This window comes from Dermacentor variabilis, chromosome 3, assembly GCF_050947875.1.
Source record: "Dermacentor variabilis isolate Ectoservices chromosome 3, ASM5094787v1, whole genome shotgun sequence".
Lineage (NCBI taxonomy): Eukaryota > Metazoa > Arthropoda > Arachnida > Ixodida > Ixodidae > Dermacentor > Dermacentor variabilis.
The window spans coordinates 6,088,115-6,113,232 of record NC_134570.1 but is presented as its reverse complement, the minus strand read 5'-3'; the positions used below and the strand labels follow the sequence as shown (position 1 = coordinate 6,113,232).

The window sequence follows — 25,118 nt, the reverse complement described above, 5'->3', positions numbered from 1 at the left end:
GGTAGGCGCAGAAGGATCGAAATGGGCCAGAACGGGAGGCGTTGAGGATGCCTTTGAGGATGTGGGAAACCTTGTCTGACTCAGTCATGTGGGTGTCAACTTTGCGGCACAGAGCCAAGACGTCCTGAGTGTACGTGACATAGGGCTCTGTTGACGTCTGCACACGGCCGAAAAGCGCCTTCTGCGCGGCAAGTTGGTGACCGTAGGGGTTGCCGAACAAGTCTCGAAGCTGTGTCTTAAGTGAATCCCAACTGGTGAGGTCATCTTCGTGCGTGCGATACCAAACTCTAGGTGTGCCACTGAGATAAAAGACTACGTTGGCGAGCATAATAGTAGGGTCCCACCGGTTACTGCGGCTGATGTGTTCATACAGGCTGATCCAGGCATCGACGTCTTCCCCATCTTTGCCTGAGAATACGCCAGGATCACGGGGAGCAGGGAGAGTGATGTAGGTCGTCGAAGTGGCAGCAGGGGTCAGAGCCGGAGGAGTCGGGTTGTCGTCGCCGGGAGCCATGAAGGAAGGCTCGACGTACCGTCCACTGCGAAGCTCCGTGACGAGGTACAGGGAACGTCCACCTCCACCAGATATGTTACGTAGGAAGACACCGACAAAAAGCTATTTACAAGTATATTTACAAGGCAATACGCTGCGCTTGGTCAAGAGGCAACAGCCCGCGCTAGCTTCTAATCGTCGTCGTCGTCTTCACACTGCTCGCCTTTCGTGATCGCACATATTGTGCCGTAGCAATATCGTAGACACAGCATGAAACTGTCTTTTGCCGCCAACTTTCATATTGAACAAAATTTTTTTTAGCATACAAGTTTGCTTTTTGCATCTGCCTGATAATCCGGAAAATTTTGCTGGCCCCTCTCATGTAAGAACAGTTCATTGGCAGCTATATATGCATAAAAGGTCACATTTAAAATAAGTAAATTTCAATACAATAAAGCAAACTGCTGATTTTACCAACTTGGTTATGTTGAGGTTTAACTGCAAATGAACTGTTTCAGCTTAATTACACACATTCCATACAAATGTTCCACATCACATCACCAAATTCTTTATGGCAAAACCCCACTAGCTGAATCATAGCTTCCTTTTAAGAAGATGTTCAAACTGCTGCACACCCACCAGAAGAGACCTTCCCAGGTGGGGAAGTAGGTTCCCTTGAAGAGAGTGTGCTCGAGAATGCCTTCCACACCGCCCAGGGCTTGGATCATGTCTGTTCGGTAGTTGTTCAAGTTCCACAGCTTGCCGTCATGCCTCTGGTGTGTCCACCAAAAAGGGTTTTGCTTCAGCACCTGCACAACAGTCAAAGAAAAGCACACACTAACTTCAAACTTTTAATGTGCCTAGTGCGTGCGTCATTCTTTCATACTACCCAACGAAGCTTTAGCTCAGGAGCTCCTGCCTTGTTTTCCTCAGAAACCACAGCACTGAATTTGACAAGGTTTGCTGCATTTAAAAGAAAGTTAAACCCGATGACTGTTTACAACAACGATGACTGATACAATTATATTTTCACGTAAACAAGCACCCCGCGTCAACGAACTTAAAATTGACAAACATGTATTTAAGGGAAAAGCGTTGGCCAATAAATTTAACGACCACTTTAGTTCTTTATCGGACAGTACTCACGATGGGAATGCGTTATTTACCCACGCCAATAACACCCTCAATATTCATTTGCCCCACAGAACAATCTGAGGTAACTAATGTTTTTATGAAACTTAAAAAAAGTAAAAGCGAAGACATTGATGGCATAAAAATGGAACCAGTTATTTTTGTCCTCGATTTATTAGTACCTTGTTTGACCCATATATATAATCTTGTTTTAAACACAGGTCTGTTCCCTCAGCGTATGAAAAAAGCCAAGGTCGCGGTACTTTACAAAAGTGGCGACAAAAACGAAATGAGTAATTACAGACCAATATCGGTATTGCCAGTATTTTCAAAGGCTCTGGAAAAAATTATTTTCACTAGACTTTCAAAATTTTTAGACATGCATTCTGTGATTACAGCGGCACAATACGGTTTCAGGTCAGGTGTATCGACAGAGACAGCACTTCTACATCAGAAAGAGGTCATACTAGGCAACATTGAAGCAAGAAAGCTCACACTAGGCGTATTCGTAGATTTTACAAAAGCGTTTGATACGATTGATCACCAAACATTTTTAGAAAAATTGCCCTATTATGGCATCAGAGGCGTTACACTCGACTTAATAAGGAGCTATCTTAGCGACCGGTACCAGTGTGTGTCAATAAATAGGGAAATATCTATGCCCAAAAAAATCAAACTTGGTGTACCGCAGGGAAGTATATTAGGCCCTCTCTTATTTAACCTTTATATTAATGATATTGTAAACATAGATCGATCAATAACATACATTATCTATGCAGATGACACGAGCTTATTTTTTACAGGAGCAAACCTAGATGAGTTGGTTCGAGCAGCTAATGAAACTTTACATAAATTATCCGAATGGTCTTGTCGTAATTCATTACAAATCAACATCTCTAAAACCAAGGCCGTTCTTTTCCGCGCGAAAGGAACGGCTTGCAAGTACTCACATAAACTGCTACTAAATAATTTTGAACTTTCAGAGACTGTCAAAACATTAGGTATTATCTTTCATCAACATATGCTGTGGGATTCTCACGTTGAAGAATTATGTATTAAACTAAGAAAAGCCTTAGCTATTCTAAGGAGGTGTCAGTCGTTTCTGCTGGTTCCCCAGAAACTTCATATTTTTAATGCGCTTTTTAGTTCCCACCTACGCTACTGCCAGTTGGTATGGGCATCTGGAACTCAAACATTAAAGAAAAAGATATATACACTTCAGAAGTGTGCTTTGCGGGCTGTTGCCAATTTAGGCTATAGAGATCATACATCACATTTATTTATGAAATTTAAGGTTTTAAAATTCAGTGTTGCTTATGAACATCAATTGTTGTTGTCGTTAAGATCAGAAATTCGTAGAAATAGCCTAAACCTAAGATGTTTAGCGCAATTACAGCCGAACATTTCATTGCGTCCCATCAGAAATTCTGAACACTGGCACATTCCCCGAACACGAACGAACTACAGTCTCCAAATGTTAAAATTCACCATTCCACACGTACTCAATACATTCAAGCTTACAGAAGATCACTTGCGTGTCCTTTCAGGCAGGGAGCTATTCAACATGTTTACATAATCTGCTACAAGGCTAGAAAAATTCTGTCTAACTAAAGCCCTCCTTTCTGTTCACAGTATGTCTTAATGTTATGTTACCTTGCAATAATTTACATGTCGTTGGTTTTTGTTTTTTTGTGCGTGAATGATTGATGTACTTGTAGGCACCCAAGGGCGCATATATTTATGTATACTTGAGAATTATTGTACACGTTTATACTTATTTTTATTTTTCTATCATACGTTAAGACTGTATGAAGTTTGCTGTGCTGTCGTTCTGCTGCTTTGTACGGATGGGAGGTGGGGCTAGTCAAGCTGCATCAGCGCAGCTTTTTTCCCACTTTCCACGCCACAACTGTTCTGTGTAAAACACACTGTACTGTTAGTGGTGAAAATAAACTTCAACTTCAACTTCAACTTCTAACTGAAACTGCAACATATGCAATGGTGCCTTAGAAATTGTCCGAGACGAGTGGGAATACGGACTCGCTGTGAAGCTGTGTTTTATGTGTGCAAACTGTGGAGAGATTGCGTCGGCGTGGAGCTTGCCACACATTCAGTGCTGAACGAATGAAACCCTTTGCTGTGAACGTTTTGACTATGCGTGCCATGCAGGCAACGGGGAACCGACAGACTGCGTTCAATGATGTTTTCTCGTTGATGGGCATCAGCCGTCGGGCTCTTCACACGAAAACGTGGCAGAGCTACGTGAAGACGAAGTTGACGCCAGTGGCCGATCGCGCGGCGCGTAATCTGACAAGCAACTGCGTGTGGTCGGTTCGCGAACTTTACGCCAAATTGAACGTGGGTCATACTGGGAACAATGCGGTGTCGAATGACGGGTCACGGTTGACCCGTGGTCATACGTCCCATATCGGCGTCGGCACAGTGATCGAGTTGTTCAGCGGACTTGTGCTCGACTTCGTTGTATTGAGCAATTTCCGTGCTGGGTGCGAGTCGGGGCCTAAGGAAAGCGACCCTTCCTATGGAGCCTGGAAGAATGGCCACAAGTGTCAGAAGAAGACTGATAAGAAAGCTGGGGAGATGGAGGTGGAAGCTGCCCTCATCCTTTTCAGGCAATCATTGGAGCGGCACAATCTGCAGTATACACGGTGCTTTGTGACGGGGACAGCCACAGTTATCTCGCTTTACAAGACGATGAAGTGTACGGGTACAGTCGCCGACCGATTTTACGGACTCCAAAAATTCGGACATGCTCGATTATTCGGTTAGCTTCGCGGCACCGACATTCTCCCCATAGACCATAATGTATAACAACTGCCAAAAGTTCGGACACCTTGCAACCACTCACATGCGCAGAACTCGACAACAGCGAGATCATTCGTCAGGTTTCTGCTGCACCGCCAGACGATGACTCTGAGTCGTAAGATGACGCACCATGTGCTATGCTGCCGTCGCATGCGGAGCGTGTACAAGCAGTGACTGTGCTTTCAGCGGCCTTCAGTGACCATACGACCCTCTCCGATATTCAGGCTTATCTGATTGCGCGTAAACGGAACAGCGTGCAACGGCGCATTCACGATTTCTTCAAGCCTACTGCCGAGCCCAAATGAGTGCGTGGAAATAAAGGATTTCATTTTTTTTCTTAATCTGCTTTTTCGGACACCTGTTTATTCGGACATTTCCGCAGTCCCCGTGAGGTCCGAATAAACGGTCGGCAACTGTATAGGGATTTATGGTGTGCAACATTACTTTGTGGTTACTTTTTCTTAGTTATAACTGTTTCTTGAGATAAATTGCATTTAATATGCTTACATCGTGTCCCTGTTTATTTCTCGAACACCAAAACTCGTGATAATGTGGGACTCTTTGTGCCTATGCATGCCTTCATAGCATTCACTCTTGCGTTTAATGCAGTGCACGACACCATGTTGGCCTTAAGAACGGCATATTCACCATCCACGGTTGCAGCGACATGCAACGATGGTTTCGTTCGCTGCAGCTGTGCCTAGCAGCAGTCCCATTTTGACTGGGTGCACATTGGCTGGGTGCCTTCAGAACTGTGTAGTCACCATCCACGGCCGAGTTGATAATGACTACACCACGGTTTCGTCTACAGCAGTTGTGCCAAACTGTTCTGGTTTGATTTAGTGCGCGCTGGCCACATGCCTTGAGAACTGCGTGATTGCCTTCCGTGATTGCATTGATGGCGGCTATGGTTTCGTCCAGACCCGTTGTGGCGAGCTGTAGCTTTGGTTTGACTCAGTGCAATGCACATGCAATATCACAAACACAACGAAATTTGTACAGGAGCAATTCCACCACAACCTGCAGGCTTGCATGAAATCTGCCAGCTATATTGCAATGGATGCACGATTTCTTCTAGACCAGTTTATTGCAAAAGAAATTCATTAGGATGTGCAAGCAGTGGTGAAAACCACTTCTACGATGAAGTTGTGATGCCCTTGTTCCCCCAGTTCCGAGATGACGAGACTTGCCATTTCTACACTGCTCTCGTGGAAAATAAAAATTTGATCTGTGGATTCATGCAGTAAATAGGAGCATGTTAATGTAGTAAGCATTCACTTAGTGTTTTCTTGATACTCTCGATAATTCGACATTTGCTTAGTTCGAACATTTTTTTCGGGTACCATGAAATATGCTTTAATGAGGTTTTACAGTATTTGATGTAGTAACACGTCTGGAGATGCTGTGGCTTTCTCTTTATTGGCACAGAAAATTGTCTGCGAGGGCAGTGCCCACTTCTCCCCTCTCATCCCACATGTGCCATCCACACTGGGAAAGCCCTAGAACCATTATGGTGAGCTGAAAGCACAGGCAGAAACTACAGGCTGGCTAGGGGGTCGGCCAATCCAAGCAAAGGAAAAAGACAAAAGAAAGGAATAAACGAAAAAAAAAGAAACAGCAGCGCCTTCGCAAAATATAGGATAGGGGCAAGAGAGCGGTGCAGTGTGGAGTGAGGGGCGCGTGCGTGTTAGAAAAAAGGGGAGAGGGAACACAGAAGGCCCATGCCCGACAGCTTTGCAAGAGGCCTACCTGGTACTGCTTGAAGTCTGTGCGTACGCGCCAGCCTTTGTCATAGGCCAGTGTATGTCGGTCTTTCTGGAAGAGAGTGTTGATTCGTGGAATGCCACGATCCCAGCTGTCCTCCAGATCTTCTAATGTGAGGCGTCTGGAAAGTAATCCAGACATTCAAACGAGTTCAGAAATATTACATGACCAAAAACAGCAAAATGGGCAGTTGACAATGCTCATCAAATATCCATGATGGCATGATGGAATATACTGTCAGCAAACAAGCACGAAAGAGCCAGGAGTGTTACCGTATGCCTCTTGATGCACCATAAAAGAAAGTAATGTGACGTGTGTAGATTATTTGCACGGATGCTGACCATCAGTCAAACATCGTATAATGAGGAAAGGAGAAACATTGTTCAATGAATGATTAGGAAGACTAAGGAAGCAGCACTGCAGCAGCAATCAAATTGGTGCAAGACATGAGCTCACACTCATGGAGTTAGGACTGTCTTGCGTGGCCTTGTGCCACCATACTGGGTAACTTTCCCTTCATTGCCACAGAAGGGAGTCCACCACTATGGAACATCAAACACATAGCAGGGGACATATGGCAGGAGAGGAGCCATTGCAAGGCAACAATTACAAACTATTTCATTTCAAAGTTCATTTGGAAAAACATGAAAAAAGAAAGCAGAATGTGAAAAAACTGGAAAGACACTGAGACACAGCACCTAGTGTACTTGTTCTATACACATCTTTCTGGGAGACAGTGCTGACTAACTCATACCCTCAGGAGCAGGGACAGCAGATCCAATGGGCCAGATGTGTGGCATGAGCCAATGGTGCTCCAAAATACGGGCTTCACTTCAAAGGGCCCCTCACCAGGTCTGGTCATTTTGAGCTGACAAGCACCGTTCATACAATGTGCGGTAACGATCGTGTCTGCTAAGTATTACATTATTACGCACCATGGAAAGAGCTGACATTTCTAACCGAACGCCATTTGCCCTTCTCGTCGCGGGCACTGGGTTCCCAGCCGGAGAGCCACTGTATATCACACAAGCCCGCCTACGTACATGGCAGAGCTGCGACGCCACTCATAGTGGCACGTGACTTTTTTAATTATTTGAGGCAACATCTGTTATTTGTGTAATGTGGTGCTTCAATTGATGAATTAAATTTAGAGAAATAATAAAACACACAAACCGAATGACCACTTTTTTTTTTTACTTCGCACTACAGCAAGAGACATGTACTCCCGTTTCGTCTGCGTGTTTGGATGTCCTGCAGTCGCGCGCGCAGACAACGAAACTATGCCAACTAAGGGGAATTTATAAACTACACTAATTAAACGTATTTATGCACAATGAATGAGAAATCGTCATTGCGGCAACAATGAACAACACCCATCAAGGTAGAGGGAACGCCGTTCGTGTAATACCCTTTTGTAATTATTAATAATTTCTTGGAGACCTTGAGTTAAGATAATGGCCAGTATTTCACATCGCTTGCCGAGAAAAACACCAACATATTTTTGAAAACAATAAAGCGATAAAAACGTCCACTGGCTTTCTGATATGCTTCAGCAACCAAACTAATGTATTGAATAAGCTCGTTTATTTGGGCTTATTCACGCTTTCGCCACAGGTGCCATAAAGCCAATGTAAAGCGGCAGCCAATATATTGTTCGCCAAACGATGGTTTATGAACATTTTCAGACACAATCTGTGCGAGTCGCATCATGAACATCGTTGCTGCGAACACAATATCAGAGGTTTGCGTTATTGCCAAACTTTTAATTACGACCACCATTTGGCCAGTAAGGTTGACAAATTACAAAACATTACCGTACATCCTTGGCTTGCTCTCTGCGGCGGCAAAAGCCCGATTTCGTGTGGTGTGGCCGAGCAGAAATGAGTGTAGCGCGAGTGCAAATTTAAGGGGTCACACGGGTCTTTGCGGCGAAAAAATCGCGAAAAAATTGATTTTTTGAAAATGAAATTTTAGAATTCTACAGCTAATATTCCTTTAATTCACCAAGTTTCAAATCTCAGGGAAGAGTATTTCCTCCGCAATATCAAGTTATAAATTCACTGTGAGCTGAATTCCGCGCAAAAACAGCCCTTTTTATCGCGGCACGTAGCTCTTTTTCTATGCGCGCGATCGCGGCCATCTTGGTCTCGTTGGAAAGAGGAGCCTTCTTTCTTTAATTTCCCGCCAAAAGTGACTCTGTCGGTACGCCAGTGACGTTGAAATCCGGGGAAGAAAAAAAGCCCGACCGCGCGATCCGATTCGTTGACTAGTGCACGTGACCAAAAACGCGTGCTGTGGTTGGCTGCGCGAGGTTCCCATCGTCTGCTCCACTCCGCAGGCGACGCGACGGCGCGTCTCGTAGGTTTGTTGGCGCACGCCCAACAATGTCCAGTCCACCGGGGAAGTTCACCACGAGGCACAAGTTTGGCAAAAGGAAGCGATCAGCTTATAACTTTCAAAAGCGCTCCATTGCTTCTGAAAGCATCGAGAGTAGCTCGCCGTCAACCGCAAATGATGCCGAAGCCGCGGACGATGCCGAAGTAGGCCTAGCCAGCTCACAAATGAGTGAAATCGTTACGGACAGCGGCCGCGTTCGGCGTGACACTGCAATGTTGCAGCGTGCGGATTTTTTGCAGAGGGAGATGAATGCTCAAAAAGTTCTTGCATCAACGCCAGCAACAAAGCGGGTGTTAGATTTGCTCACTCGCGCCGACGGCGCTGCAGCCGCGCCAGTCGACACCGAGGCAAGCTTCGCTATCCTCAGTAGGACTCCGTGAACGCACTGATGTCGTTTGCCAAGTGCAAGGTGTGCGGCGGCAGCGTCGCAGGAGGCAAAAGTGAACGGTAATCTGGCCTCGCCATAAAGATGGTTATCACACGTTATCACATGCGCTTGTTGCGGCGATATCGCGTCGGCGTGGAGCTCGACCCGCGTGAACGACAACCTTGCCGCGCGCGCGATGCAAGCCACCGGGAATCGGCAAAAGGAGCCAAACGATGTTTTTGCCACATTTGGGTGGCCGTGGTCAGGGTGACTACTTTCCTGGTGGCTTTTAGCCACTTTCACTACAAAATAATGCAATATTATTTCTGTACTTTTGATTAAAAGTGAATGTATTCCTTTTTTCTCGTTTTCTCGAAACACAGACTTTTGACTTGTTGCTGATTTGCCGCGGCGATATCTCTGCCTTCAAAGCAGATAGAGCCATAATTTTTGTTGTGGCTTGTAGCTGAGGGTGCAGAGTACACAATGGTAGGGTCAGATTTTGGAATTTATGCTTTAAAAATTTTCAATTCTGCTTTAGATCAGACAGTGGGGTAGCCACAATTCAAACAGTAAAGATTGAATTGCTATAATATTGCTAATATTTGATGTATCAAAATAGTATTCCTACCATTGTGTTCCTTATGTTTTCTAGTACCCAGGCATGTGCCAATATGAATTTTGTAGCGCATTTTTTCCCCCCTATTGTTCGTGCAAATTATGAACAATGAATTTCATTTATCTTCAGAACTAAATGGCCTATTGGAAAAATAATTACATATTTGAAATCAGCACAAAAGTCTTAACAAGAATTAAAAATGTCATGAATATTGATGGAAAACATCATGAACAGTATTTGAAGAGCAGTGTCCCCCCTTAAGTGACGATTACAGTTGCCATGGGATATTTGTTACCAAGAAGTTTCATGAAAGCAAGCAGGCCGTTTGCTGGCATACTGCAATATCATCGTGGTAACCAAACGTGGTGCACATGCGAAATAGATGTACACTTGAACCTCGTTATAATGAAACGGGATATAACGAAATAATGGATATAGTGAAGTAAATGCAATTCCCCTTGAAACATCCATTGAGATCCCTGTATTTTAAACCTTGTTGTAACGAACCAAATTGTTCTGTAGGCTCGGTTAACTACGAATAATTTCGTAGGTTCGAGAGGAACCTATGAAGTAGGTTTCTCTCCGAAACCAAAAATACCAACCGTTCCACACCGAGCACATCACTTTCCGCCGGGTTCTGCACTCGTTTGCAGTGGCTGTTCTGAGTCGAAAGATGACGCAGTATGTGCTACGCTGCCGTCGCATGCGGAGTATGTACAAGCAGTGACTGTGCTTTCAGCCGCCTACAGTGACCGTACAACCCTCTCCGAGACTTAGGCTTATCTGATTGTGCGTAAACGAACAGCGTGCAACGGTGCATTCACGATTTCTTCAAGCCTATTGCCGAGCCCAAATACAGTAGACTCTCGTTAATTCAAACTCGAAGGGACCCCAGGATTTTGTTTGAATTATCAGGAAGTTTGAATTATCGGAACTTCTCGCGTATATGACTCTGAGCAAGATTACAGCGCACATTACAATTAATTATCCACTTAAATCATATTTTAAACATTTCACTCTTTAATTACACAGTAAAAACAGAGCAGAGGTGAAGGATCCAGAACAAGTTTAATGGAAATCTATGGCTGACTAGACCGTTTGAAGAAATCATGAATTGTTGATTGTTTTTTCTTTACATGTGCATTAAGAACAAAGATCTCTATTCCATTAAGAGCAGCCAGTTGTTCTTGAGAATTTTCTTCTACAGTCAGAAATTTGCGGACCTCGGCAAGGTAGTGGAAGGCCTGTGCTGCTGTCACAGAGGATTGCTCTTCTGATTCCTCTTCACTTTCGCTGCTGTACTGTGCTGGCAGCACCTCAGCCACCAAGTCGTCCAGGGTGTCTTCCCTGCACACGCAGAGGTTATCATCGGCTGCCTTCTCAAGCTCCGGATGCGCCGCCTCCCTAAACCTTTCTCTGTCGGGAGCGAAATGGCCTGCGTTGTTTCGCAGCTTGTCTTTCGCTTTCACAATCGTTGTCAGCGTACTTTTTGTGATTCCATACTTCAATGCCACAGAAGTCTTCTTCGCTCCAGCCTCAACTTCTATGGCTGCCAATTTTTCTTTCACAGAAAGGGTTCGGTACTTCCCCCGCGGAGACATGATGCTACCAACGCGGGCGACTGACCAGGGAAAGAAAAGCGCGAGCGGTCACGTAATTCGGAATCGGCCGATGCTACTCGCGTCACTTTCGCACCTTTTTTTTTTTCCTTTTCTCGTGCTTTGTTTTTACGTCAGGTTTTACGTCAGTTTTGAGCATTTTGACAAACGCAGGTGGACAGTCGTTATTTCCACAAGTTTTGAGGGTTATGTGTTTTAATTTCGAACTTCCTGCTTTGAACTGGCTAGCAAGCATGCTAGCAAGCCACGGAAAGTTGAGCAACAATGTGCCCTTCGGGAGGCTTTTGTTTCGAACGTTTGTTTGTTAGGCTCTTGTTCGCTTTCTTTTATTTTTTTAGGCCATAGTGCACTTATTTTAACATTTTCCGCTGTTATGGTGATATAAGAAGTCAGATTTTTCACCAGTGGTGGCAACGATAGCCGATAATTTTCCGGTATGGACAAGCAAAAAGTACGAATTAACCGAATTGTGTTGTTTGAATTAAGCGGCCTTAAAATACATTGAAAACATGGCGAACTAACCAAAAATTTGATTTTTGTTTGAATTAACCGAAAGTACGAATTATCAGAGTTTGAATTACCGCGAGTCTACTGTAAGTGCATGGAAATTGGATTTCATTTTTTTTTTTAATCTGCTTTTTCGGACACCTGTTTATTCGGACATTTCCGCAGTCCTCGTGAGGTCCGAATAAACGGTCGGCGACTATATGCCAACAAACACACCCACACTTCAAGGACGATGAAACACATTGCTTAGGCTTGGATTGAACGGCTAAGTGCTAGCCAACGCATGTGTCGTTGCCACTGAACATACACACCCTGCTAAATTTGGCATTTTCGTTCAAAATTAGTGTTTTGGCACAGGTTGGCGCAAGATGTACTTGCTTAATTATAATGCGAGTTTTTTCATGATTTCCACTGCTTGATCTCGACCCTCACGTTACATTCGGGTAACGACAAAACTCAAAAACCTATAAAACAGATATTCTAAATTCCGTGGTTTTTAGTGTTACGTTGGCAACGTGCACCTTTATGTTTCGACCCAATCCACAGACAGGTTGACTCAAGTCAAAACTTTTTTTTGGGTTGGAATCTGTATAATTTTCGCGGTACTTTTGACTGGTGTAATGGTTACGCTGCTGCAGTATCCCGTGGTCTTTCGCACTTAGATTCTGCTTATTCGTGATGTTATGGCGGCGTAGCACATTCGATATGACACGCACTTCAAGAGAGGAGCAATTTTGATGGAGGAGGGATGTGGCTCAGTGGCTCGACATTAACGATTCGTGGATGGGAGGACCAGCAGGAGGCTCTCCTCAAATGTGCGGCAGGTCAGCTGGGCTTTGTGGATCTTGTAGTGGCCTAGTACTATCCCCTAATGAACTGGTTGTGCGGTCTCTTTAGAAGTACTTACTCTCAAACAAGCTCAAAGATGACATGTTCTCAAGTGACCACTTACAGAGATAGCTTTGCAGTGAACCTTAATGTGGTAAAAAGACGTCCACAAGGAAATGGATAAAAAAAAGGTGAATAAAAAGCACTTGTCACCTGTTCTGTGCCAGTGCCTCTTGGCGTTTCAAGGCGTACTCAGCCCATACCCGCTGGGAGTCGATGAACTCGCTCTCCCAAGGCTGAATGTAGCGGTACAAATTTGGGATCACCTGATCTTCATCGTGGCTCATGCCTGATCGGAAGTGTGTGATGCCCACGTCCGTCTGCTTCGACCACCTGCACAGGGATACAGAATAACACTTCATGGAAAAAAATCAAAAGTAGCACTTGACACTGAGTGACCACTGGCAGAAGGTCAAGTGCCTTTGAGCTAACAGGAATTTGATGCTGTGTAATAATGTACAGGTTGGCAAAACCTCACAGATAGCGCACAAATCACTTTGTTTTCTCAATTAACAAATATTATATAAACCAGACCTTACCGTACTGTCTTAGGTTTATTTTTACTCTTGACAACGTAATTGCAATGTTCCAACATTTAAAGCAAAGAAACTTCGTGGTAAATGCACCTGCATAATGTTATCTGTATTATTGTATTTGAAAATTTTTAATCCGTACATCTCTGAAAAACCTAAAACTGAACCAAAAATTTCGTTCTACATGTTGAGTTTCCGGTGCCGCTTTCACATGCTTTAAACGAGAAAAAAGGGAGTTAACCGAGGGGCTCTATTTTTATTAGTCATAAACATAAGAAGCCAACAAACACTGACACTAAGGACAACATAGGGGAAATTACCTGTGCTTAATAAATTAAATAAAGAAACGATAAATTAATGGAAATGAAAGTGGATGAAAAAACAACTTGCCGCAGGTGGGGAGAGATCCCGAACTTTCATTTTCATTAATTTATCGTTTATTTATTTCATTTATTAAGCACAAGTAATTTCCCCTATATTGTCCTTCGTGTCAGTGTTTGTTGGCTTCTTAAGATTTTCACATGCTATGTGCTTCATAGCTAGGTTGCGCATGTTTTCGCTGGTTATCTGTTATCTGCGCATGTTTTCGCTGGCCAATCGCAAACTCAGACAGGACCTTCAATAATTTGCTTTTTGTATGCTTCTTTCTGGAGGAGGTAGCTGAAGTGGCAAATTTGAAGACGGAGAAATGCACTTTCCGACGAGACCAAGATGGCAGCGCTCGGTTGAGCCGTTCCGGAGATATTATGGCTTGAAAAATTTCGTTTTTTCTTTATTTCCGAGAAATTTTTTGTCACCTTCGCTGACAAAACAAATTTTTTAAAGCACTTCTATGAGGTTTACAGTGATGATATTTCAGAATCAGATAGAACAATAGTAAGAGAAATTGAAAATGTGATCTTCCAAAATTTAATAATTTGGCCATTTTTCGCGATGCGAAAGCCGCGTTCCCCTTTAACGCATGTTTGAAATAAGAGATTACACAATTTCCAGCACTAAATGCATGAGAAGGTAGCGCATGATGCCACATAATATCACCTAAGCCAATCTTTGCACAAGTGGCAGGGTGTGCGCTCGGCCACACTGATAGCCATGCGATGCCTTGCTAGAACATCGACCTGCCCCCCTCATTTGCCAATTCCATGTTGGCCTTCTCAGATCAACACGTGGGACAACACACAAGCACATTTATGCAGAATGCTGTGCGATGAAGGAGAAAGCAGATTGAATTATGATTTCGCACTGAGACAATATAAAAACAAGAACCTGAGGTCGGACTGTGGGATGAGCACGTGGCCCATGGACAGCATGCCCAGGCCCCCCAGTTCTTTGGGAGTGTAGAACACCACAGGTGGGAAACGGCTGGGCATCTTAGAGTTGAGACCAATCTTGATTCGGGTCTGGATTTTGTTCTCGCACTTCACGAGCAGGTCAAGCAGCTCTTGCGTGTTCACGACAGCCTCCCGGAAGTAGGTCATCAGGCCAATCAGTGCCGTGTTCCACTTGTTCACAATCTGCTCATAACAAAAATGTTGCACATACACCACACTTCCAAGTGAGCACATTGCACAAATGAGTTTTCCACAATATAGTACGATAAACTGTTATAACAGTTCCACACTCTACAGTAAGACAACTTCGTTATAATCTATATCTGTTATACAGTGCAGCCCATTTATAACGATACCGTATATAACGATCAGTTGACTTTAGAGTAACAACTTATGCATTAGGGTTATGAGAAAGAAACCCATATACAGTGTAGACCACTTATAACGTAAGTCGTGGGAGTTGTAAAAATCCGTGCTATAAGCGGTACCATGTTATAACCAACACATGCTCTGTTCGGCTTTTTTTTTTCCTATGCCAAATGGACCACCCACCTTCCAAACAATTTATTACACATTTCACTCACACACACATGCAACACAATCGCAACACAGCACAGAAACCAAGTTCTCCTGACAAGTGCGGTATCAGCGGGAAAACGCTGTTATTTCTGTCTGGAGTTTTTTTTTAAGAGCGCTTCGAACAATTTTGTCTTCTACAAGGCTTAAGCACTGAAGCGCTTTCTCACTCAAACTGTTCTTCGGGCAGTACATCTTCACTTTGCTGAGGTATTCCAAACCGTCTTTGCACAGGAAATCTGGGTCTGGCATCGGGTCAACATCGTCGTCTGACTCGTCTTCGGTTCCAAGCTCCGCGCTACTGCGCACCGCTGCGACGATCGCATCATCCATGCTTGCTTCCTCGCAGGCAGGAAGCTCCAACTCACTGGCATAGACATATTCTTGGAAGGTGTCTGTGAAGGAAACAAACTTGCTTTCAACGAGGTCGGACCACACGTCGTCGGTGTTGACCGTCTCATTGGCAACATTGATGCTCAGCTCATCGGAGTCAAGAGCCTCTGCATTGCGCACGAAGCCTGCTTTGTTGAAGCACTTGGTTAATGTAGTGACTTTTACCTGCCACCACGAAGCGGCACCCATATCAATCGCGTCCCTTAAATTCACTTTAAGAGGCTGCTGCTGCTGCTGCATGCTCAGCAAAACTCTATCGCAGATGCATTTTTTGTAAAGTGTCTTTACGGTTGCGATGACACCCTGGTTGAGTGACTGACATTTTGCAGTCGTGTTGGCAGGCAGAAACTTTAACTTGACTGCAGTAAACTTTGGCTTGATGTTGTGGGCTGTGCATTTGTCGAGAATGAGCACAACCTGTCGACCTGTCGCTTCTCTGCCACCATGTCTTCATAGAACTTGCAAAGCCAGCTTGTGAACATGTTTTGCATCATCCATGCCTTTTTGTTGGATTTGTATGTCACTGGCAGGCACTCTCGCTTTTTAAAGCAACGTGGCCTTGCTGATTTTCCAATGACAAACAGGCGGCACTACTTGCTTCCATCCATGTTAGTGTAGAACAACACAGTTATGCGCTCTTTTGAGGCCTTGTGGCCAGAGCAGGCTTCGCCTCTCAGTGCAATAGTGCAGCTGGGCAGAAGGTTATAAAATACGCCAGCTTCATCGGCACTGTATACGTCTCTGTACATATACGTGGACAGCATGGTTTCCAAATTTAAGCGAATCCAGACTTCAGTGCACTCGTCGTTGACATCACAGCTTTCACCACACACCACTTTGCAGCTGATGCCATGGCGATCCTCGAATAGCTGGATCCATCCATTAACTGGGTTGAAGTCGTCGTGGCCTAAAAGGGCACCAAGGGACTTGGCTTTCTGTTGGAGCATGGGGCCACTCACTGGTATGCTTCGAGCCCTAACATCACGGAACTATCTGAACAGTGCTGCGTCCACGCCTTCGTACTTCGACATATGTATTCTCTTCAGTGACAGGAAAGACGAATTCTGCTGCAGTTGCTGCCACAATTTGTCCTTGTTCTTGTATACAGTCAACACGGTTGTGTCGGAAACGCCGTATTTGGCCGCCATTGATGCCTGCATCAGCCCGCTTTCTATGTCCCTTATAACGCATTCCTTAATTGAGAGCGATAAGGCATACCTCTTTCTCACACCGCTTAAAGATGCCGCCGACGTCATGGTGAAAAAAGTCCGACAACACACGTGCACAGAGGACAACTACGACATGACGAGATCACGACGTGCACACACCAAATGCAACAGAGACTGAAAAAAAAGAAAGGAGTGCGCTGTTGCTGCTATCGCTTCCACCCCGCATTCCGCACAGTGCGCACCCTGATTGGGCGCTGCTATAGTGACGAAAACAGTCGCCCTCCTTCCTCTAAAGTCTCCCGCCCTTCTCCTCTTTTTTGTTTAATTTTTCAGCGCTGGTCTCCACGCTCGCGCCTACATTCCCCCTTCTCCGCGTTTGCGCGCCCGGCAACCGTGCGGGCCATGCTCAGCGCCTCCGAGAAAAGGCCGTGCTCCGTGTGTTGATTTCATGGTCGTGCGCTTAGAGGAACCGTGCTCTAACTGGTATTTTGCTTCATGCGCCTACGCAATAAACGATCTGCAGTCCAGTGCAGTCCACTTATAACGATACCACACATAATGATATATCGGTTATAACGATGGGTCGACACGTGAGTGTCATTTTATGCATTAGGTCCATGGGTGAAAAACCCATTTATAAGGATAGGTTATTCACCGCATATCGGATATAACGATCAAAACTTTGCCGTCTGGACGGCGTTTTCCGTGCCAAATAATTGTAACATTTGTGTTGCTTAGTTCCCTGAAACGAACGATTTCGACACGAGGCGATGTTTACCTCTGCAAGTTCATATCTGCCGCCATTACCGCGCAGCACGTCTCGCCCCGCCCGCGCACCGGAGAGTGCCCGAGTTGGCGCAGCGCGCCACAAGATGGCACTAGCTGCTTCTTGCGCGTCGGTCACAGTTGCTCCGAAAGAGAGAGAAATAAAAAAAAAAGCAACAAGCAAAGCGGCGTGGTGGCGCCTGTCCCTCACTCAGTCTCTCTCTCTCTCTCAGCGAGCGTGATAGCAGGCTGAAGCCACCTAAGCAGCGTGCAACCAATGGTGCAACCCAGTTCGAAGATGGCGCCGACAAAGCGCAAAGCTGTGTTGCTTGACACGAAGATGGATATTTTGCAGGACTCTCGACGGGGCTTCAAGGTGAGCACCCTCGTGAGGAACTATGAGCTTGCCCTGTCGACGATATCAACCATCTTGAAAACAACTGCTTGAAAAAGGGCGGGCATTTTGCATCAGGACGAAATTCCCCAACTAACTGAACCCACACGGTGGAAGCCGCTGAAATAACCGAGCACTGGGAGCTTGTTCCTACTGGTGACACAGGTGGTGCATTGATGGAGGAGTTTTCGACTGCAGACAGTGCTGCCTCGTTCTGCGTTGAGGTCACCGACGAGGCAATCGCCGAAGATGTGCTGTCTCGACAGACGGCAAAGTTGTGCGACGGTATCGATGGCAGCAACGACAGTGACAAGATTGACAGTGGTTCCTTGACCCCGACCTCGATGTCCACGCAAAGTGCACTGTCGTCGATCGACTCTTTAATTGATTTTATGCATGCTAAAGGATTGCCGCCAGTGTTCGCGCAGCAGCTGGAATCCATGCACACCGCGGATGTGAAGCTGAAGCTGCTGCAAAAGCAAGTGCAGATTTCTGACTATTTCGGCGCGCCTAACGCTTGGCAAGATCATTGGCGCTAGAAATAAAGTTTGTTTTTCCCTGCTTACTTTCTACATCATCTATTCTTTAAAGCAAGTGGCGAATTCGAGTTCGGAGCTGCAAAGCTACGTTCAGCGTTTTTTTTTTTGTAGTAACTGCAGTCCAGATATAGCAATCATCGGTTATAACGATCATATTTTTCGTTTTTCTCGATATCGTCATAAGTGGACTGCACTGTACATTGAGTTCTATGGGAGATATATCGGTGGTCAAAAAAACCCACGCTATAACTGGTCCCGCACTAAAAGTGGTTACGTTATAAGTGATCTGCAATGTATAACGATATTTTATTCACTGCATATCAGATATAATGATCGAAATTCTGCCTTTTAGGCAGCGTTTTCCAAGCAGAATAATCGAGAAATTAGCTTTGCTAAGTTCCCCTTAACCGAGACAGGGCGAAAAGTGTGCCTATGCAAGTTCATATCTGCCACCATTACCGCGCAGCACGTCCTGCTAGTGTGCCGAATACGAAAGCCATGAAGAGCATCGCAAGTTGGCGCCGGCTGCTTCGTGTCCGCATCACCCGCGAGCACACAGAGAAAGAAAACAAAACAAAACAAAAAACTGAGAAGCGAATCACACCTGCGCTGCCTTTCTACAATCTTTCTCTCTCCTTCAGCAAGCGTGGAAGCAGCGGTAGGTGCCCCGACAAAGCGCAAAGCTGTGTCGCCTGAGACAAAGCTGTAAATTTTTCAAGCAAAGTACCAACTTACGCAGTCGATGATACCATCAATTCTGAAAACCGTGAGTGATACGTTCCTGAACGCTGGAACCAGTGACTGTGCCGATGAACGGAAATGGCGGGATTTGTGCGCCCGTCCGAAACCCCATGCCTGAAACCAACATGGTATGGTGCTAGCCGCTGACATTATCGAACTGTGGGAGCATGTCGCTACTAGCAATAAAACAGGTGGTGCTTCCATAGAGGAGTTTCTGAGTGCAGATAGCGTTGCCTCGTTCTTGAAAGAATCTCCGACGGGGCGAGCGTGGTTGCGACAGAGGTCAGCGTTGTGCGACGTAGGCGACCAGATTGACAGCAGCCAGTCTTTGATACCGACCCCAATGTACACGCAAAGTGTACTGTCGTCGATAAAGTCGCTCACTGATTTCATGTAAGCTAAATTACAGCTGCCAGTGTTCGCGCACCCGTTGGATGCGATGCACACCACGGCTGTGAACCTGAAACTTCCCTTAAAGCAAGAGCTTATTTTTTTTTTCAGACTACAGTAAAACCTCGTTAAACCATACCCGCTTAAACAGTAGTTTCGTTTTGAAAGTAGTAAAGTCAAATCCCCGACTCAGCGGCCATTGAACATAATGTGTTTTGTATCCGCATAAACCGTACCAGCTTACTGCGTACGCATCGGTTAAAACGTAGCGTTTGAACTTTTCGTCGCGCAAACACGGCGCTGCGCCGTCTCCATCGGGCGGCCCGGCAGAACAACACGCCTCAGAGGTCGGAACAACGGCCTCCAAGCGCCCTGTGCGTTTGCGCGTGAAGCCACATCAACATCAACATCATTTCGACGCGGTGCCAGAGAGCGTTATGGCGTCGTGCAAGCGAGGACACGCGTCATTCCGAAGCTTGGATAAAAAAGACGCCGGGTGCTCAGCATAGAAGAAAAATTAGGCATCGTCCGTGCTATCGAACGTGACACGAAGAAGTCGGCGCTGACACGCAACAGGGATCTGCTGTTGACTACAGTGTGTGGCATTTGGAATGCGAAGTTGCTCGGCAGCGCTGCTGCGACCGCGAAGATATGTCGGCTACGAGGTTCGACTTTTCGCCATCGTTGCCTCTGTTGTTGCCAAAGTGTCGACTAGCGACAGTGACGAGGACGACACGGAAAGCGATAGCACGGGCGATTCAGGCCCGACAGTGGCGTAAGCTGCGCGTTGCGTCAGCCTCATGAATGCAATCGTCGCGACGACAATAGGGGCGCGATAACGTAACTCTATTCCAAATGAAAATTATTCCAAACTCCGGCACCCGTAATGAAAAAGGCGCCCCCGGGACTTCTGCAGCACTACTGCGCACGTGCACGGTGAATACGTAACGCCAACGAGGAATCTGCCATGCGAGTGTTTGCCGAGAAGAGGGGGCTGGCTGAAAAGCTGGCACGCAGCTTCAGTAAGTTTGAGGCCGCTGTCGTCGGCGTGCTAGGCCGCCACGGCATCAAACGAAAATAACGCTTTTGTCGCGCGAAGTGAATAAATACTGCATGTTTTTTCCCCTTTCATCGCACTCTCTCTGAGTTCCGTTTTCGACAGGTAAGTGGGCGATCTCATGCTATTCGGTTAAACAGTACTACCATTTAGTACGTACCTTTCCCGAGCTCCGGCCAACTACGGTTTAACAAGGTTTCACTGTATTTCAGAGCGCCTATCGCTTAACATGCTGTTTAGAGGTATAAATAACATTTCATTTTTCACAGCCTTCTTTCTACGTCAATTTTTTAATGCAAATTCGACTTCAGAGCTACGAAGATATGTTCGGCACCTTTTCTTTCCTAGTTTTTTACAGCAGTCTAGATAATATAGTGATGATCGGTTATAACGAACGGATTTTTATTCTTGATATCGTTATAAGTGGACTGCACTGTATTGGGATACACTCATATTAGAGGGAAAAAATCCCAACCAGGCCTGTGCAAAAGGAACATTAAAGGGGCCCTAAAACACTTTTCTAACTAATCATAGAATGACCTCACTATTAGTGTTGTTATGATTGGGGGCTCAATCCCACCGTTCGTAACTCGTTGTCAAGATTGAAGTGCGGCATGAATTAGAAGGTAGCTGGCCCATGCCGTCGTCCAAATTATCCACGCTGAGGATGTTGATGAAGGGAAGGACTGCTTTTCATCGAGAACAAGGAATATGGGTTTATTTACAGTATTTCCATGCAGTTCATCAGTCTAGCATGACTGCGAGAGAAAGTACGTCAGTCTAACATGACTGGTTGAGAGAGTGTATCGAGCAACCACACAACAGCGGTTTCTAAACACTCGGTCCTCCCCCGATACCCAGGTGACGAAAACTGCCGCCTTTTTGCGCGAGGGCTTACTTACTTAAGCGCGCGCGCGCGCACGCACGCACGCACGCACACACACACACACACACAGGTTCACGGAGCCTGCCGAGGTCCACCTGTCTTCGCAGAACTCAGGGCTTACTTCCAGAACGGTGCGTGGGAAGGAGTCTTCGTCGACGCTCCCACGGCACTTCCCCACTCGCGGCAGACCCGGGCGGCGGTGGCGAGTGCAAGCACAAAGCCTGCCTCGTCGAACTCGGCTCCAGCGACGGAGAGTTGAGGACGCATGTATTATTCTCGACACAAAGTCGACTTAGTCACGCTGTGACTAGAGGTTTGTGACGGCGCTCCAGGAAAGTTGCTGCCACTGTCGCAACTGGCCGGTAAAACTTGCACTGCAGCTGCCCGTTCTTAACAGCGTGTCTTCCCAATAACCTCGTAAAAGAATTTTGCAAACACTTTGACAATAAGAGGAGTTACTGCACAGAGTTATCGCACAGGCTTTCCATTTTCGCCTCTGCTAGCGTGCTGAAAGTTACGCAACAGAGAAGCCAAAAAGGCAAAGCTCCAGCCAAAAGTGCATCTTCAGACAAATTGTTTTCATACAGTGTAGATTAGGCATTGCAGATGAAAAATCATTTACAAAAGTCAACTTTGTTTTGTTTTTTTCCGGTCTTCTAAGACCCATGTCCTTATACGGGCGTCTGCTAAGTTGACATCAAATTCCCCAAGTTTTTCTGCTTTTCCCTGAGTGCCTTTGCGAAATTCCCTGAGTGATGCAGAACTACGTTTTATGTCAAGACGAGATGAAACCATATTGCCCGATGCTGTCACACTCTAGTAAGCAATGAAACAAACATTCAGGGTGAAACATAAACATGTGAAAAAAATTTAAAAAAAATGACAATCTAATTTGAATACTAAGAAGTAGTGTTTATGTTATTCAAGAAGAGAATAGAAGGGAGGGGTTAGTAAAATACACAGCAAATGTCTTTGAAAGAAAGCTGCAAATCAAGTCGGACGTTCTCAAATATGAATAAAAAAGGAGACGCACACAGAAGCAAATATCTTTGAATATGAGCTATTTCTATCAACTGATAGCAAGCTCAGTAGTATGAGGCCTAAACTTTGTCACAATTGAGATTCTCTCTTAACAGCTCGTAAGTCAACCTCAACTGTCCTGACATACTCTAAGCCCGCACACGACGCCTCAGTGTTGCGTTTCACTACTTTAAAAGCTTATTTTGGCTTGAATGAGGGGCACCTGCATCTCGGCATCAGTCACCACTTTGTTCTTTAAGCTCAAGCTCCTTCAAAACGGCGGCAGCACGCTTCCTTTCCCTCATTCCTCAATGCCTAGGTCCTTTCTGTTCTTGTCTTCCTTCTGCCACTGCTTCACCCCATGGACCATTTGAAGCATTTTCTTGGTCAGTTGCACATTCCATGTCCAAGTTTTCGAGCTCCTTAGGGGCCGTGAAAACAACCGAAAAATTTGCCAGCTTTAAAAAAATACATGCATGTCATTGACTGCCCTTAAGGGCTCAAACCATCACAAGCAATTTCGAAAACGCTCTGAAGGCCGGTCAATACACGTATAAGGCATATCGGTGCTCGTACTGCGACAGGAAATACTGGGTGCACGCGTTGTATAATTAAGGAATACATAGTTATTCTAGTTTAGGTTTTATTAATGTCCTATGCAGATGAAGCTTAACGGTGCTGTTAGCAGCTATGAAATGGCACCGTAATATCCGAGCGTGGGGTTAGCCTGGTTAGATACCGTATTTGCATGAATGTAAGTCGACTCGAATGCAAGTCGACCCCTCCATATCGTGCAACAGGAAAAAAAAAAAAAAGAAGACAGCATACCCGAGGGAGCATTCGATAACAAAAATTTATTAATAGCTGACATGGTCACTGGACTACTCATCTTCACTAGTGCTGCCATCGTCATCGTTGCTACAGTCCCACAGCGCGTCGTCGTCCCGCGAAATTTCACATTTGGCAAACAACCACACCACACCACGACATCTTGTGGTACAGCAGCCCACGTCAAATGCACCCAACCACACACAGCGGTCAGGGAGGCTCTTTTGACAGGTCCGGCTGGCGTAATTTCGCACTCTTCTGCCGCCAGCCACTCGCAGGTCCTTAAAAGGCGAAGATCCGGGCTTGTTTGATGACCATGTCGCACTTCACTGGCAGGGACCGATCGTGCATTTCAGTGACGTATGCCGCAAGCTTAGCCTACAGCTCCGGAAAGCATCCAGACTTCGGCACGTCGACAATTCCTCACTTGCCGTCACAGGTGAAAATTTCGCTTCGCTGCAGTCGCCACTCTCGCACCACCCGTTCAGAAACATGGAACTTGCGGCCCGCTACGCAGCGATTTGTTTCTTTAGCGTAAAGGATGGCAGCCCTCTTGAACGATGCTGTGAACGAGTGCCGAATGATTAGTGGGCCTGGAGCACCCATGACAACAGAGGAAGCATAGAAGTAGCACGTAGCCGGTGGTCAAGTGGAACGCGTCAAACATATGCCTTTCGTCAAACTATAGAGAAAGCTAAGCGCAACAGGCAAAGAGACACCCGTGAGCGGTGTATGCTCTTCCATGAACTACCGATGCTCTCCGCAAGCGCCGCCGTTCCGAGGGTGGCGCCGCGAATGGAACAGCGGTGCTTCCATCAACTATCGACAACCTCTCAGAGTGTTGTGTGCACTGTAAAATTCTCAAAAATGTTGAAAAACTCTTCCGAAAAGCGAACAAACACGCGGGATAGCAAAAAGCCACGGGGGAGGGGGGGGGGGGCATCGAGCAAACATAAAATTACAACTACGTTGTAGCTCCCGTTGGTCGCACTTTCTTGGCGTTGCCATATTTCGGTTTCGAATTTAAGTCGACCCCCTACTTCGGATTTTCAAATTTTAAAAAAGTGGTCGACTTACAATCGTGTAAATACAGTAAGTGGTTTGTGTGCATTTTCCAGAACAGACTGTGCGTTATGGTAGCACCCAGATATTTGTACAAAACAGGCGATAAGGGAGCATAAGTAAGCAGATAGTGAAAGGTGTTGTCATGAGGGCGGCTAGAAATACGCAGGTGAAAAAATACTGCACAATGAAGAAATTGGGTTCAAATGGCACAGCAGGCACGGCTGCATGACCGTCGACTACTATGGACATGTGACAACGTTCTTCTTTGCGCAACATGTGCCATGCATAATTTGCGAGAGAAAACAAAGTCCAGCAAAGACCAAGCAATTCACGTGCCATCGAGGTGGGCTGCCATGGCTCCAGCCATGATTGAGATTTCAGAATTCATGTCCTCTGCTTCAAGAACGCAGGTTTCGATACTGCCTAACAGGCACCCATGCAGATTTGGCGTTAATGAACATAGTAGGTTTGCTTGATGGGGCTGTATTCTAAAAATTAGATTATGGGGTTTTACGTGCCAAAACGACTTTGATTATGAGGCACGCCGTAGTGGGCACTCCGGAAATTTGGACCACCTGGGGTTCGTTAACGTGCACCTAGGGCTGTATTCTCAGTTGATAACTTTCACAGACATGATCACTTTCGCAAGATTTCACGTAACTTGACAAACAACGCATTAGCATCTACAGACGACAGCATGCATTGGAGAAATGCTGTTGCTCGAAGAGACCGACCCTTTCGAAATCTCCAGAAGGTGATCGCATCAATGCTGCCTCCAGTAGACGTTCAAATGTCCGGTGCAGAGTCACATGAAATCTTATGA

The 25,118-nt window shown here is 45.7% G+C and overlaps 1 protein-coding gene across 2 annotated transcripts in view; it reads right to left on the bottom strand.

The window, feature by feature from the left end:
• The window catches only part of Prp8 (pre-mRNA processing factor 8), a 376,058-nt gene that overhangs the window by 120,704 nt on the left and 230,236 nt on the right, over positions 1 to 25,118 (bottom strand). For both annotated transcript variants that reach the window (XM_075684108.1, XM_075684107.1), the window contains exons 21-24: positions 14,408 to 14,655; positions 12,762 to 12,941; positions 6,197 to 6,332; positions 1,133 to 1,302 (exon numbers count right to left, since the gene is read on the bottom strand). In XM_075684108.1, the coding sequence (XP_075540223.1) occupies positions 1,133 to 1,302; positions 6,197 to 6,332; positions 12,762 to 12,941; positions 14,408 to 14,655 (734 nt within the window). The remainder of the gene's footprint in view (positions 1 to 1,132; positions 1,303 to 6,196; positions 6,333 to 12,761; positions 12,942 to 14,407; positions 14,656 to 25,118) is intronic.